This window comes from Zonotrichia albicollis, chromosome 30 (assembly GCF_047830755.1).
Source record: "Zonotrichia albicollis isolate bZonAlb1 chromosome 30, bZonAlb1.hap1, whole genome shotgun sequence".
Classification (NCBI taxonomy): Eukaryota; Metazoa; Chordata; class Aves; order Passeriformes; family Passerellidae; genus Zonotrichia; species Zonotrichia albicollis.
In genome coordinates, this window is record NC_133848.1 from 1823244 (window position 1) to 1838137 (window position 14894).

Sequence of the window (14894 nt, forward strand, 5' to 3'; positions counted from 1 at the left end):
CCAAGGAGACCATGGTGATACTGGGGATCCAAGGAGACCGTGGTGACACCATGGACACTCAGGGAACCATGGGCATTGTGATACAGCAGGGCTTCATGGAACCAAGGAGTCAACTGGGACTCTACCAAACCTCAAGGAACCAAGGGCCCATTGTGACATTGGAGAACTTCAGGGAACCAAGAGTCTCTTGTGACACGGGGTGGGGTACTCATGAAACCATGGAGACCATTTTGAAACTTCAAGGCCTGATGGAACCAAAGGGTCATTCTGGCACTTCTGAGCCTTGGAACCAAAGGGACCACAGTGACACAGTGGGGCTCTGTGGAACCAAGGGGCCATGGTGACATTGTGGAGTGTCACTGAACCAACTGTCCATGGTGTCACTGCAGGGCTTGATGGAATCATGGGCACCATTGTGACACTACAGGTTGTCATGGAAGCAAAGGGCCGTTGTCACACTCTGGGGCCTCTTGGGATCCAAGGGCAGTTGTGATACCATGGAAATGATGGCAAGTGTGGCACCATGAAACCAAGGAGACCATTGTGACCCTACAGGACACATGGAACTAAGGATTCATGGAACCGTACAGGACACATGGAACCAAGGGGCCATTATGAAGCTGTAGGACGAAAAGAGCCCATTGTGACACTGTGGGCCCCCATGGATCCAAAGGTCCATATTGACATTGCAGGGCCTCATGGAATCCTGGAGACCACTGGGAAACTTTGAGGCCTTGTTGAATTAAGTGGCCCTGCAGGGCCTGATGGAACCAATGAGATCCCATAAAGCCAAGGGTCCATTGTGACCCTGTGGTCCGAAGGTGTCGTGGGTTGACCCAGGCCAAATGCCAGGCATCCATGTGGGCTGCTCACTCACTCCCCTCTGCAGCTGGACAAAGAGAATTTAATAAAGGGTTCATGGGTTGAGATAAGGACTGGGCAAGATCACTCATCAAATACTGTCCTGGGAAAAACAGACTTAGCTTAGAGATATGAAATTCATTTATTACTAACAAAGTCGGAGCAGGAAAAGGGGAAATAAAATAAGCCCCTCAGCTCCCTCCTTCCAGCTCTACCTCCCACCCCAGCAGTGCAGGGAGACAGGGAATGGAGGTTATGGTCAGTTCATCACCCATGGCTTCTGCCCCTGCTCAGGGAGAGGAGTGGTTCCCCTGCTGCACCGTGGGTCCCTCCGAAGGGAGACAGTTCTGCAGGAGCTTCTCCCATGTGAGTCCATTTCAGGGGCAACAGCCCTCTGCAAACTGCTGCAGTGTGAGTCCATGCCAGGGACAACAGTCCTTCCCAAACAGCTGCAGCATGGGTCACTCTTCCAGGGGTGCATTCCTGCAGGGACAGGCTGCTGCAGCCTGGGAGCAGGTCCCCTCTCTCCATGGCTCTCCTGCAGGGTGCCTGGGTCTCCAGGGCCTGGAGCACCTCCTGCCCCTCCTTCTGCACTGACCTTGATGTCTGCAGAGTTGTTCTTCTCACACATTCTCCCTCTGCTCTCCTCTGACTGGAGATTAAACTGCACCACAATCTCTATTTTGATTTCTTTTTCAATCTGGTATCACAGAGGCATTGCCACCATTTATAACTGGCCCAGCCTTTGCCAGCAGAAGGTCCATCTTTGAAGCCACCAGGAATTGGCTGTGCCAGACACGGTGGAAGCTTCCAGCAGCTTCTCACAGGAGCCATCCCTGTGCCCCCCTGTGAAATACAAAGCTGTGTTTCATGTCAGGTACATACAGGCAATGTGGTATTTGTGATTGTAATTTGTGTGGAAACCGACCATGGGACAGGTATAAAGATGAATTCTAATAATTACTGAGCTTGGAAAGGCCTGGAAGATTACTGAACTTGGAAGAAGGCCTTTGAACCTAACTTTTGTTCGTAATTATCCTTGATAAGTCTTAAAGTGATATAGGAGCATTTGAATTAACGCTTTTGGGATATTGTTTTTTGACAGGAACTTTCTGCTTGTGGATAAGCCTTAAAGAGTTTTGCAATAATAATAACCTTTTGAAGTATAATTTGAGAATTCTGCTTGTAGTAAGGATCTTTGAAACTATAGCTTTAGAATATATAAAAGGAAACATGCTTATCTCACACCTTAACAAAACTGTGAAAAGCAGCATGAGAAAGGATGAACATCAACTCAAGGATTTATGGTTTTGACCAAGGGCAGCTGGACATCACTGTTATGAGATTTATAGTCCTTGCAATTTAAAGGTGGACCCACATCTGGAATCTGGACCACACCATCTGGGAGATTTCTTCCTTCTTTCGGAAACCGAACCACCACCATCTGAGGATACTCCTTTCTGGGATACATCCTGAGAAAAATTAATTCACAATAGGTATAGAATTGGCATGTAAAAATTGGGAATAGAAACTGCTGATGAGTAAAAGGTGGGAATAGAAACTGCTGAGAAAGCTGATGAGTACCCCTATAAATACCTGTAACCCTCAATTATCAGTGTGCAGTTGGAGGGAAAACTTCCCCCACCGTACCCAACGCTGTATTGCTCATGCTTTACCATATTAATTAATAAATTGATTGCTGCTTGAATATTGGCCTAGTCAAGCTTCTCATTTATAACACAGGGCTCAGTGGCTGCTTGAGAGGTCTCTGTACCTCATGCCCTGGGAATGCTTGGGAGGGGCTGGAGGGGTTGTCCCTGTCACCCCAGGCCATTCCCCAGGGGGTCTCCATCATTCTCACCCCAGGGAATGCCTGGGGGGTCTCCCTCCCTCTCATCCCTGTGCCAGGGGGTGCTCGGGGCAGTCTCTGTCCCTCTCAGCCCAGGGGATGCTCGGGTGTCTCCGTCCCTTCACCCTGGGGGATGTTCGGGGGGTCTCCATCCCTCTGGCCTCAGGCAATGCCTGCACAGGGCTGGGGACCAGGGGCTCTGTGTCCCTCTCACCCCTGAGGGTGCTCGGGCTGGGGGGGCTCTCCCACCTTCTCACACCTGAGTGAAGGTGCAAATGAGACCATGGGAACGCAACCTGCGGATCTGCTCGAACTTGGATTGTACTGAACAAGAAATGGAAAGGAGTGAGGGAGAGAAATAAATCAGAAATGTTCTCAGAGAGAAAGAAATAGGAAAAGGCTCCGGCCCCAACTCCGCAGCTCTTGGGGACACCCGCAGGGCGCAGCGCCTTTCACAATTCCAGCCAATCAGAGGAGGCGCTAACCAAGTTCCAGCCAACCGGAGCCTTTCTCGCCGATGACTCGCCGGTTGCCAGGCGGGCCCGCAGAGCCCGGCGGCCCCGGAGCGGAATTTGGGGCTCGGGCCGGGGGAACGGATCCGCCCCGGGGGGTCCCCGAGCCCCCTGCCCAGCCCTGGGGCCGATCGGGGGCTCCCCCACCCAGCAGCCGGTGCTGCGGGGCCGCGGGGCAGAGCGGTGGGAAAGGGGGGTCCGGGCTGGAGCGAAGGAAATGCGGGAGGAAGGGGAGGGACAGGAGGAGCGGGAGCGGGAGAATCCCGGCGGTCGCAGCGCCCGCACTCCGAGCCTGCAGCACCCCCTGCCCCGGGAGCATCGCCCCCAGCCCCGAGCCGCAGGTGAGGGCGGAGGCCGAGCTCGCCTTGGCTCCAGCCAGGGGTCTCCGGGAGGATTTTTTGGAGAGGGTTCGGAGCCGGCAGATCCCGGACTCGAGCCCCGGATATCTCCGGGCTCCCTAAGAGGAGCTTTTCCGGGGAAGAGGAGCCGCGATCTCCCCTCGGGAGGGTCCCGGGGGGGCCACGTGGGGACGGCCCGGTACCGACGGGGCGGGACATTGGTTTTGGGGATCCCTGTGAGAGCCGGGGCTGTGGAACGGGGGACCCCCGGGGCGGAGAGAGGGGAAGGGGCGATACCGGAGCTGGGGGACCCCCGGCAGCCCGGAGATGAGGCGGGGACGGGACCCCCTGACCCTGACAGGGGTGTCCTGGGGTGACTTTATGATGCTCGTACCCCATCGGTCTGTTTAGCCCAGAAATGAGTTCTGCACCTTTAATGCTGGTTCTGAGAGCGAAGAGGAGGAGGAAGAGCAGTAGTTTGTTTTCATACGCTGCACTCACTCCTCCACATTCCGGGTCCTGGACTGTTGTGATGCCTTAAGGAGCTGGAACAGAGGCCACATGGAGTTAAGAGGAATAAAGTTGATTTTTATTGAAGTGCCTTTAAAGGCCACACCCTGGCAGCAGAGGAGCCACAACTGTGGCTCTGCCTGGATGTCTGCAAGTTGGGAGCAAAAGAGGGCTTGGTCATGAGATCTCACATTTAAAGAAGTTTTAGTCCATTTGTATATAGAAATTAACTGCTCAATTAATAGTTTCAAATGATGAAGTTACATCTGCCTTGCTTGCATGCCTGCTGTCCTCTTTTCACATTGTTTATGCTTTGGGCCTGAAGTTTTAAGAGATTGTCCTTGAGTCTCCAGCTAGAACAGGATTGTTGTGTCTTCACCACCCTGAGAAAAGATCCCAGTAACACTTAATATAAAACTAAAAGCTGCACATCAAAACAGAATGCAAACATTTAAAACCTAAGGTATCAGTTGTCTGCAGTTGGACAGACAGCAGGACAGAGCTCTCCTTTGCTTTTAGTTAGTTAAAACTAACTCGCTGAGGCAGAGAAGTTCCTCCAACTGTGGTTTTTCTTTTTCTTTGGAGCTGTTTAAACCTGCTCTGGACTGAACACCCAGAACACCACTGGCAGCTCACACCTGTGGCCCACCAGGCTGAGCCTGGGCCGCTGCAGTTCCAGTGCTGGAGGGGCCGTTAACAGACTGATAAGAGACTGATAAGAGACTGAGTGAGCCGAGCTACAGCCCACGGAGGGACTTTCTGAGTTTGTCATCTCTTTTGGAGAGGCAAGAGGTTTTATTTTTTAATATTGTTCATTTTTTGTGCTGGTGAATGCTTTGCCTGTTAAATAAACAGGTTTTTTCCCCTTTTCTCCATGGAAATATTTTCTCGATCTGGTTGGAGGAGGGGCCACTTGAATCTGCTTTCTAGAGGAAACGCTTTTGGAGATTTTCTCCCAAATTTGCCCTAAACCAGGATAGGGTGGTGGGAAGAGGGGAGAGCCCCTAGTGACAGGACTGGGGTGAGGCTGGAGAAGGGGACCCCAAAACCCCCCAGCATCCCTAAGCAGGACCCTGGAGAGGGGAGATCCCCAGTGCCCATGGGATCTCCAACAGCCCTGAGACAGGGGACCACCAGAACCCCAGAGACTGGAAATGGGAAAATCCTTGTGGCTTTTTTTGATTCACTCTTGATTTTTGAAGGTTTTTATGGACACCAGATGACTTCAAGTGATGGACTTGGGTGGGAGGAATCCCCAACCCAAGGCATTCGCACCTTGTTTTTCCCCAAACCAGGATTTCCCATTCCCAAACCTTGGCAATATGGAGCAGGAGAAGGCTTGGAGGAAGAGGAAGATGCCCCGGGACACCCAGGCAGGTGAGGAGGAAGTCAGTGCCCCTTTCCCCTCTCTCCTGCTCCATCTCCCAGCCCAGCACAGCCCCCAGCTGCTGGACAACCCTGCTGCCAACCCCATCCTGCTGGGGATGCACTGGGGGGATCTCCTTCCCCTTTTGGGTGGCACGGAGGCAAATCCCATCCTCTCCTTGTCCTTCCTCCCCCAGAGAAGGAGCTGAGGATGGAGACCAGGGAGGAAAAATCCCCACAGCAGAACCTCATGGAAGAGGCCGCTTTGAGTGACTCCACAGTGCAGGAACCCAATGGGGAGGAAAAGCCCCGGCAATCCCGCACAAGGAGGGGCTGCAAACCCAGCCCAGGGTGCTCTGAGGAGGAAAGACCCACCCTGAACCAGGAAGGTGGACAGAGCTTCAGCCAGAGCTCAGAGCTGGTGGCCCATGAGCAGCTTCATGCCAGCGAGAGGCCCTATGAGTGCTTGGAGTGTGGGAAGAGCTTCAGGAAGAGATTCAACCTGATCTGCCACCAGAGGATCCACACTGGGGAACGGCCGTACGAGTGCTTGGAATGTGGGATGAACTTCAGCCACAGGTCTGACCTGGTTGTCCACCAGAGGTTCCACTGTCAGAAGAGGTTTCACACCAGCACCCACCTCCTTGTACATGAGCGCATTCACACCGAGGAGAGGCCCTTCTGCTGCCCCGACTGCGGGATGGGCTTCAGGTACAACTCCACCCTCGTCACCCACCGGCGCATCCACACCGGGGAGAGGCCCTACGAGTGTCCCCAGTGTGGGAAGAGCTTCTCAGACTGCTCGTTCTTTACCCGACACCAATGGAGGCACCGGTAAGGGCAGCCCTGTGAGTGCCCCAGCTGCAGGGGGAGCTTCATGCACTGCTCCAGCTTCATCCCTCATGGGAGGACCCACGTTGGTCAGAGCCCTGGCGATCCACATTCCTGGTGATCTGCATTGGGAAGGCAGCTGGATATTCTTTTGTTTTGACCCTAATTTTCTTTGGATTCATCTTCATCCCTTTAAAACAGAGAAAATTGGGATAAAACTCAATAAATTCATCAATGGCATCTAAAGCCTCACTTTTTACTTGGGTTTCAGGGCAATCTGGGATTCAGGGAGATAACTGGGAGAATTTGGGGGTATTTGATGTACTTGTTTCCCTTTCTTGGCACTGAAAGAGACAAGAGGGTTCAATCTGTCACCTCAATGCCACTGAAAACTACTCAATCGCACCCCAAAATTCCTGGATTCCACAGCTCTTTGGTGTGGAATGGGGTTGGAAGGGGATTGAGCAAAGTGACCTTCAAATCAGGAGGCTTGACATGGGCATTAGGTGGGGCAGGATGGGTGGGATGGGGTTTGGGAGGTGGGAAATGGGGGAAATATGGCTTGGGAAGGGGGTCATGATGTCCACGAGGAGTGGGATGGGTTGGGGTTGGGACTGGGGAGGTGGGCTGGGGTCTGGAATGAGACCGCCAAAGTTTGGGAATGATGGAGGGAGGGGGAGCCCATTACTGAATGAATTCTTGAATAATCCACATTCCTGAAGAGATTTTGGAGTATCTCATGTTTCTGAGGCAGTTTTGGGGCACTCCCCAGCTCTTAGGGGTCTTTCCTGAGAGCAGCTCCATGGAGCCCCATTGCCAGGGGTGGTTGCCTTGGGCACGAGCAACCTTTAATGCTGGTTCTGAGCGTGAAGTGTAGGAAGAAGAAGGGGCAGCTCTTTTTCAGAAACTGCACTCCTCCACATTACGGCTCCTGGATGGACAGGATGGACAGACAGACAGCGGGACAGAGCTCTCCTTTGCTATTAGTTAGTTTTTAGCTCACTGAAGAAGAGAAGTTCCCTGGACTGCTCTTTTTCTTTTTCTTTTTTTTTTTTTTTTCTTTTTCTTTTTCTTTGGAGCTGTTTAAACCTGCTCTGGACTGAACACCCAGAACATCACCCGCAGCTCGCACCTGTGGCCCACTGGGTCAGGCCTGGGCCACGGAATTTCCAGCACTGGGGCGACTGATAAGAGACTGATAAGAGACTGAGTGAGTTGAGCTACTTTCCACAGGGGGACTTTGTGAGTTTGTAACCTCTTTATGTTTTATTGTTTAATATTGTTCATTTGTTGTGTTGGTGAATGCTTTGCCTGTTAAATAAAGAGGTTTTTTCCACTTTTCTCCAAGGAAATATTTTCCTGAACCAGCTGGGGGAGGAGCTGCTTGAATCTGCTTTCTAGAGGAAACCTCTTTTGGAGGTTTTCTCCCAAATTTGCCCTAAACCAGTGTAGGATGGTGGGGAGAGGGGAGAGCCCCAAGTGGCTGGATTGGGGGGAGGGTGGAGAGGGGGAACCCAAAACCCCCAGAATCCGTAAGCAGGACCCTGGAGAAGGGGGATGCCGAGGACCCATGGGATCCCCAGCAGCCCTGAGATGGGGGACCACCAGAACCCCAGAGGAATGAGACTTGAAAGAGGGAACTCCTGGTGGCTTTTTTTGATTCACTCTTGATTTTTGGAGGATTTTATGGGCATTAGGTGAATTGTAGAGATGGACTTGGGTGAGAGGAATCCCCAGCACAAGGCATTCACACCTTGTTTTTCTCCAAACCAGGATTTTCCCCAAACCATCCCGCAGTGACATCCCCCCTGTACCGCTCTGGGTAAGCTTGGTCCCAAACCTGACCCCAATGCTGGTCTCAGTCTCACTCCACATATAGACACACTCCAGCTCTGTATTTAATCACATCCCAGTCCCAGACTCGACTAGCCCCAGACCCAATCCCAACTCCAGCCCTAAAGCCAATCCCATGTCTAGCCTTAACCCCAATCCCAGCTCTAATCCAAATCTCAGTCCCAACTCCAGTCCCAGCCCCAATTCCCGCCCCTTCCTAAATCCTCAGCCCCAAACCAAATCCCAGGTTCTGCCGTTCTAGGGGTTTGAGGGTGTCTCTGTCCCTCTGACCCCGATGATGTTTGGGTGGGGTCACAGCAGGGCTGAGAGGGACAGAGACCCCCCGGCCTCCCCAGGTGTGAGAAGGTCGGAGAGCCCCTCCAGCCCCGAGCACCCTCAGCGGTGAGAGGGACACAGAGCCCCTGGTCCCCAGCCCTGCACAGGCATTGCCTGAGGCCAGAGGGATGGAGACCCCCAAGCATCCCCCAGGGTGAGGGGACAGAGACCCCCGAGCGTCCCCTGGGCTGAGAGGGACAGAGAGTGCCCCGAGCACCCCCTGGCACAGGGGTGAGAGGGAGGGAGACCCCCGAGGCATTTCCTGGGGTGAGAATGATGGAGACCCCCTGAGGAATGGCTCGGGTGAGAGGGACAGGGACACCCCCTGGGGAATGGCCTGGGGTGACAGGGACTGGGACAGCCCCTGGGGAATGGCCTGGAGTGAGAGGGAAAGGGACAGCCCCTGGGGAATAGCCTGGAGTGACAGGGACAGGGACAACCCCCCCAAACCCCTCCCAAGCATTCCCCAGGCAGAGAAGCACAAAGACCCCTTGAGCATCCCCAGGGTACTGGAGAAAATAAAGTTGGCAGAAATCAAACTTAACTCTGCATACAATACTTTGAGGAATATTCGATTTTCCGACAAGTCACATGTGATGAAAATGCAAACAACTCCTAAACATGAATAAACTGACGATAGAAGCAATTCTGTGGCAATTCCAAGATTCATCAGTTCCCGCACAACTCGAGCTCAGCTGCTGGCAGGTTCCAATGGCCCATTACAGATTATTAAATGGAAGGGGAAGCTCTCTGTTGCTGTCAGAAAGGTGAAAGGGACAAAGAGAAAAATGATTCTCACATTTGGCAAAGAACCCAAGCCTTGGAATTCAGGAGATATTTGGGAATTTAGCTATTGAGCTGGGCTTCTTGTGGGACTTTTAGCAGCCTTGTTTTCCTCACCTTGGAGTAAACGAACTTTATAAATCAATCTGATATCATTTGTTCCTTCTCCTCCAGTGATTTTAACCATCTTTTCAAGGAAGGACAACAAAATATTTTCGTTATACTGGGCACCCACAACATCCATTTTCCTCATCAGTTCTCCCATAAGTCACTCAGAGGAAGCTGCGTGCAAGTTTCCAAGTGTTCCTCCAGAGAGAACCACAACCTCCTCAGTGGAGGGAACCATGTTGTTGTCAAAGGCACTTGAGGTCAGACAACAGTGCCTAAACTCATTGTGCCAAAATAATGTCACAATCTGGTTAAGAAAATTGTTAGAGGGATGCCTCTGCCTCAGGTAAAGTGCTAACGAGACCAAAGCCAAAGTGGATTTTATTGAACAGTAAATGTGCGGTAAAGAGAGAGATGGAAAGAAAGAGAAAAGGAGGGACAGCAAGGGACTGACAAGGGACAGAGACCTCCCCTGGGGCAGGGCAAGTGTGACATTGTCCCCTGTGTGTGGCCTTCCCAGGGTGGGGGTTTTACACCTGAGCCAGTTTGGGTAAGGGGGGTGGAGTTCATCCTGTGAGCAGGGATTACCCCACTCTTTCAGGCTGCAATGTAAGCTGTAACTGATGCCGAATTTTGCCCCAAAAGGCGAGAATAACTGCCTAAGAGACTCAATTTAAGTCAGCATAGACAGGAGGTATTTTATTACGACGCGTCGGAGAAATCACAAAAGGGATTTCTAAGTATCTCATGACAAAGCAAGCCTTTTATACAGTTTTGAATATAGAGTTACATCATATCACATGCATAATCATAGTCTTGCATGCATATTCATAGGAGGCATGGTGTGGGCGGAGCGTGGGCGGAGACTTCTCTTTTGAGGATCATTTCAGTGGTCCTTCCGGTGGCCTTCATCATGGGCAGGGGGCACCTGATGAGTCTTCCTCCTTAAACTTTTGAACTCCCATCCTAATATGGCCATTTCCCGGTGTACTTGGCTTGGTCCCCATGGCTTGGCAAGGCTCTTAGGGTCAGTTTGACATTGTTGGCTCTAAACATGCTTAGCCCATCAACTCCCCTATCCCTATCTCTCTTCTTGTCATTGTGTTCCATGCTTTAGCTGATCTATTGCTCTACGTGTTTCCTAAATGCTATGTTTTTTCAAATGTTTCACATTCCATGTTTTAACTCATTATTTCTTGAAGGCTATCCGCTTTGGGGTTTCATAACCAAATGCATGTTTTCAATCACCATCTTCAAAAACTGCTATAAATATGTGGGACAGTGTTCTTTATCTCTTCCATGACTCACCCCTGATAACGCCCTCCAGGGAAGATATCTTCTGTGAATGGGCCATTGAGTGTCACTGCAGGAATGATAAAATTCCATTTCCTACTGGTCCCTTTCCAGTGTACCACCCATTGTGGGATGCTCTGCCCCGGGGGAAGAACCAAGCATTTCTACCTGGATATAAACTGAGCCTTGCAACACCAGCAGCAGCTTGCCTACTGGATTCCCAGAGGACAAGAGCTCCATAACCACCACTGGACCTTCAGAGGAAGACCAGACCCTTCTACAGGATCACTGCTTTGACAGAATCACCTTCATCACTCCAACAGGACTGAAGCCACCATTTAATGGGACTGCTGCCACCACCCTGACCAATAGGGTGTCAGGCTATATCCTGACTCTGTCAGTTTAAGGCAGTTTTTCTCTATCATTGCCTTGATCTTCATTTTCTTACTAAATTGTAATTCTCGCTTAGACTTTCCCCTAGGTTTTCCTTCATACCAGTTCAAAAGACAATGTACTCACCACTTGTCTTCTTCCCAAACCAGGATTTTCTATTCCCAAACCTTGATTGGACGAAGGAGGAGGCTGCGAAGAACAGAAGGAACCCTGGGATACCTAGGCAGGTGAGGAGGAAGTCAGTGCTCCTTTCCCCCTCTCTCCTGCTCCATCTCCCAGCCCAGCACGGCCCCCGGAACAAAAGACAATGTGAGCACCCTTTGTTTTCTTCTCAGAACAGGATTTCCCATTCCCAAATATTGATTGGATGGAGGAGAAGGCTGCGATGAACAGGAAGGAGCCCTGGGATACCCAGGCAGGTGAGGAGGAAGCCAGTGTCCCTTTTCACCTCTCTCCTGCTCCATCTCCCAGCCCAGTACAGCCCCTGGCTGCAGGACAACCCTGCTGCCAATATGGTCCTTCTGGGGATGCACTGGGGGAATTTCCTTCCCCTCTCTCTGGCATGGAGGCAAATCCCATCCTCTCCTTGTCCTTCCTCCCCCAGAGAAGGAACTGAGGATGGAGACCATGGAGGAAAAATCCCCACAGCAGAACCTCATGGAAAAAGCCATTTTGAGTGACTCCACAGTGCAGAATTCCAATGGGGAGGAAAATCCCCAGAGATCCCACAGGACAAGGAGCTGCAAAGCCAGCCCAGGGTGCTCTGAGGAGGAAAGACCCACCCTGAGCCAGGAAAGTGGACAGAGCTTCAACCAGAGCTCAGAGCTGGTGGTCCATGGGCAGCTTCATGATCGGTAGAAGCCCTACAAGTGCTTGGAGTGTGGGAAGAGCTTCAGACAGAGCAGCATCCTGATCCAGCACCAGATGATCCACACTGGGGAATGGCCCTACGAGTGTGGGGAACATGGCAAGGGCTTCAGCGACAGTTCCACCCTCATCAGGAATCAACACATCCACACTGGGGAGAGGCCCTACAATTGTCCCCAGTGTAGGAAGAGGTTTCGGAGAAGCTCCAATCTCTTCCAGCACCAGAGGATGCACACAAAGGAGAGGCCCTTCCGCTGCCCTGAGTGCAGGTTGGGCTTCAAGCACAACTCCAACCTTGTCACCCACCGATGCATCCACACTGGGGAGAGGCCCTACGAGTGTCCCCAGTGTGGGAAGAGCTTTACCCAGAGCTCTGCCTTGACCAGTCACCAACAGAGACACCGGTAAGGGAAGCCCTGCGAGTGCCCCGAGTGCGGGAAGAGCTTTGTGCCCTGCTCCTGCTTCAGCCCCCATGGGAAAACCCATGTTGGTCAGAGCCCTGGTGACCCACATTCCCAGTGATCTGTGTTGGGAAGACATTGGGCTGGTTATCCTTTTTGTTTGGCTCTAAATTTCTCTGGATTTATCGTATAAAAACACCTGAAATAGGACTAAAAAGAAAGTAATTGATTAAAGATGCCTAAGGTCTCACCATTTCACAGCTATTTCAGGTGGAATTTATAGTTTAAAGATATATTCTGGGGAATTTGTGGGTTCTTGGGGGATTTCAGACAGTGTTCTCCATATCTTTACAGTCCAGAAGTCATAATGCATTGATCTGTCACCTCAGAATGACTCAGTCCCACTGAAAACACCTCAATATTACCCCAAAAAGCCTCAATCCCACCTCAAAATGGCTTGTTCCAACCTCAAAAAAACTCAGTCCCACGTCAAGATATTTCAATTTCACAGCCTCCAGGGTGAGATGGGGTTGGAAGGAGATTGGGAGAAGTGGCATCCAAATTTGGAGAAGCGGGATTGGGATTGTGTGGGGCTGGGTGTGTGGGATGTGTTTTAATATTAAATAAACCTTTTAAGAATTATTGATTTCTGTCCAATTTATTTTCTATCAGTTCCGTTTTGTTTTTCAGAGTGCCACCTTCTCAGCTGATTGTGTTTGTGCCCTCCTTTCTCTCCTGCCTTTCTTTCCCTGCTCTGTTTCTCTCTGAGTGTCTCCCTTGACCCAGGGCAGCTCCCACAAAAGACCCTGCCCTGATTTCATTCCCAATCCACGAGCTACAACAACCATGGGTGAAGTTATGAAGGCTGGCAGTGAAATGTCACTGTAAGATCTTGCTCCACTTGGCTTTTGGCTCCTTCTTAAGAGCTTTGCCTTCAGAGGCAGGAACATCTTTTCCTGGCTGGGAACTGCAATTCCAGCCCCTGGGAGTGTGTGCTGTGGATCCCAGAGGGGCATTCCCGAGGCCCCCAGGGCGCTGCTCCTGCCGTGCCTCCCAAGGAGCTGTGCAGGGCCAGGGAACAAGGTCCAGCAGCTCTGTTGGTTCTGCAGTGCCACAAGGGCCCCTGGTTCCATGAGTTTCCATACTGCCAACAGGGGTTCCTTGGTTCCCATGATGCCCTGCTGTGTCACCATGGATATTTGGTGCCATGAAGTTCTTCAGCGTCACAATGGCCTCCCTCGCTCCATGAGGTTCCACAGGGTCAGAATGGCCTCCTTGAATAGGCAGTGTCACCATGGACCATTGGCTCCATGCAGCCCCACTGGGCCACCGTGGACTCCTTGGTTCCATGAGGTCCTGGGGGCATCTCCATGGTCTCCTTGGATCCACACTGTCACAATGGACCACTGGATCCACGTGGCCCTGCTGGGTCACCATGGCCCCTTGGTTCCATGGCACCCCAGGGTCACAATTGACTCCTTGCTTCTACGTCACCCTCTCAGTGCCAAAATGGCCCCTTTACTCCATGAGGAACACAAAATTTTTATAGAAACATTGAGCAAATCTTGCTTAATACACCTGGGAACATCTGTTTGCATTCAAGAGAGAGGTTAAAGGTGAGGATGGCACCAGCAGCTTCCATCTGCAACAGAGATCCAGGGAAAGGACAGGGACAGAGAATTCAGCTGCAAGACTCAGAGAATTCTGCTTACAGAGATCATTTCTGCTCACACTGTCCCTTTTAGAAAGGTGATACCATTCCAGGCAGCCTGGACTGAGCAGGTGGTTCCTGAGTGGGGTTAGTTTTTCAGGAAACCTGCTCAGGCTTTTCCATTCTTTCCTTCCCAACAGGAAAACTTCTCCTGAGCCTGTGTGCAGGTACAGCCCTGAGGAGAGCAGGTGGGATGTGGTGCAATGGGCTGGGACATGGAGCTGCAGAGCTAAGGGACAAGGTTCTGCTGCAGGGCACAGGGATGTCAGTGCCAGGTGGGCCATGTCAGACATGGTGAGGCTGGGGGTGAGGAGCAGCTTGTCCAAACAGGGTCAGCCTCAAGGGGCTCATTCTTCTCTGTGGCCAGACTTCCTAAGGAGACATTCAGCATTAGCATCACCTGAGGAATGCTTCTATCAGCTCTTCTTTAAACTGGAAATTAAAAATAGTCACTTGATTAAAGAAAGCAAGTCATGAGGTGCACTTTGAAATCTTCATTATTAATGCAACTCCAAACTGACTCCAATCAGCTGCACAAGCCCTGGCGTCCTGAAGGAAGAAAGAGACCCCGAGGGCTTTCTGTATTTTATTGAGCCACATAGTAGATTTAGGGCTGAGTCCAGGACCCTCAGGCACTGAGAGAAGGCTGAAGAAGCTGCTCAAGAAATCAGAAGCAAAACTCAAAGTCCCTTGGATCATCACTGGGCCCCACTGAGGGCAGGGAGTGCCAAAGGCTCCCCAGGGACTGCTGAGAGCAAATCCTTGAGGCCAGGATTGCAGAGTGCCAAAGGCTCTGAGCAGGGAACTGCAATGCCGAGCAAGGCCTGGGCTGGTTGGGGGAAGCAGAAAGGCCAAGCCCTGAGCCCAGCCTGGGACAGCAGGGCCTGTCCCTCATGGGTGGCT

At 51.7% G+C, this 14894-nt stretch overlaps 1 protein-coding gene and 1 long non-coding RNA gene across 4 annotated transcripts; both read left to right on the forward strand.

Moving 5' to 3' along the window:
- The first annotated feature begins 3190 nt into the window (after positions 1–3190).
- LOC141725709 (uncharacterized) lies at positions 3191–6773 on the forward strand. Of its 3 annotated transcripts, none has more exons than XM_074529734.1 (4): positions 3201–3563; positions 4656–4862; positions 5366–5447; positions 5633–6773. In XM_074529734.1, exons 3-4 carry the CDS (start codon positions 5393–5395, stop codon positions 6271–6273), a joined length of 696 nt encoding a protein of 231 aa, XP_074385835.1. In that variant the 5' UTR covers positions 3201–3563; positions 4656–4862; positions 5366–5392; the 3' UTR covers positions 6274–6773. The 3 variants fall into 3 exon arrangements, with proteins under 3 accessions (XP_074385833.1, XP_074385835.1, XP_074385834.1); XM_074529733.1 differs by having other exon boundaries at positions 4656–4855; XM_074529732.1 differs by lacking the exon at positions 4656–4862 and having other exon boundaries at positions 3191–3563.
- Positions 6774–11112: 4339 nt separating this feature from the next.
- On the forward strand, positions 11113–12899 carry LOC141725715 (uncharacterized). Its single transcript, XR_012577420.1, has 3 exons — positions 11113–11239; positions 11348–11431; positions 11617–12899. It is a non-coding gene; the product is annotated as an uncharacterized LOC141725715 (long non-coding RNA).
- Positions 12900–14894: the final 1995 nt, after the last annotated feature.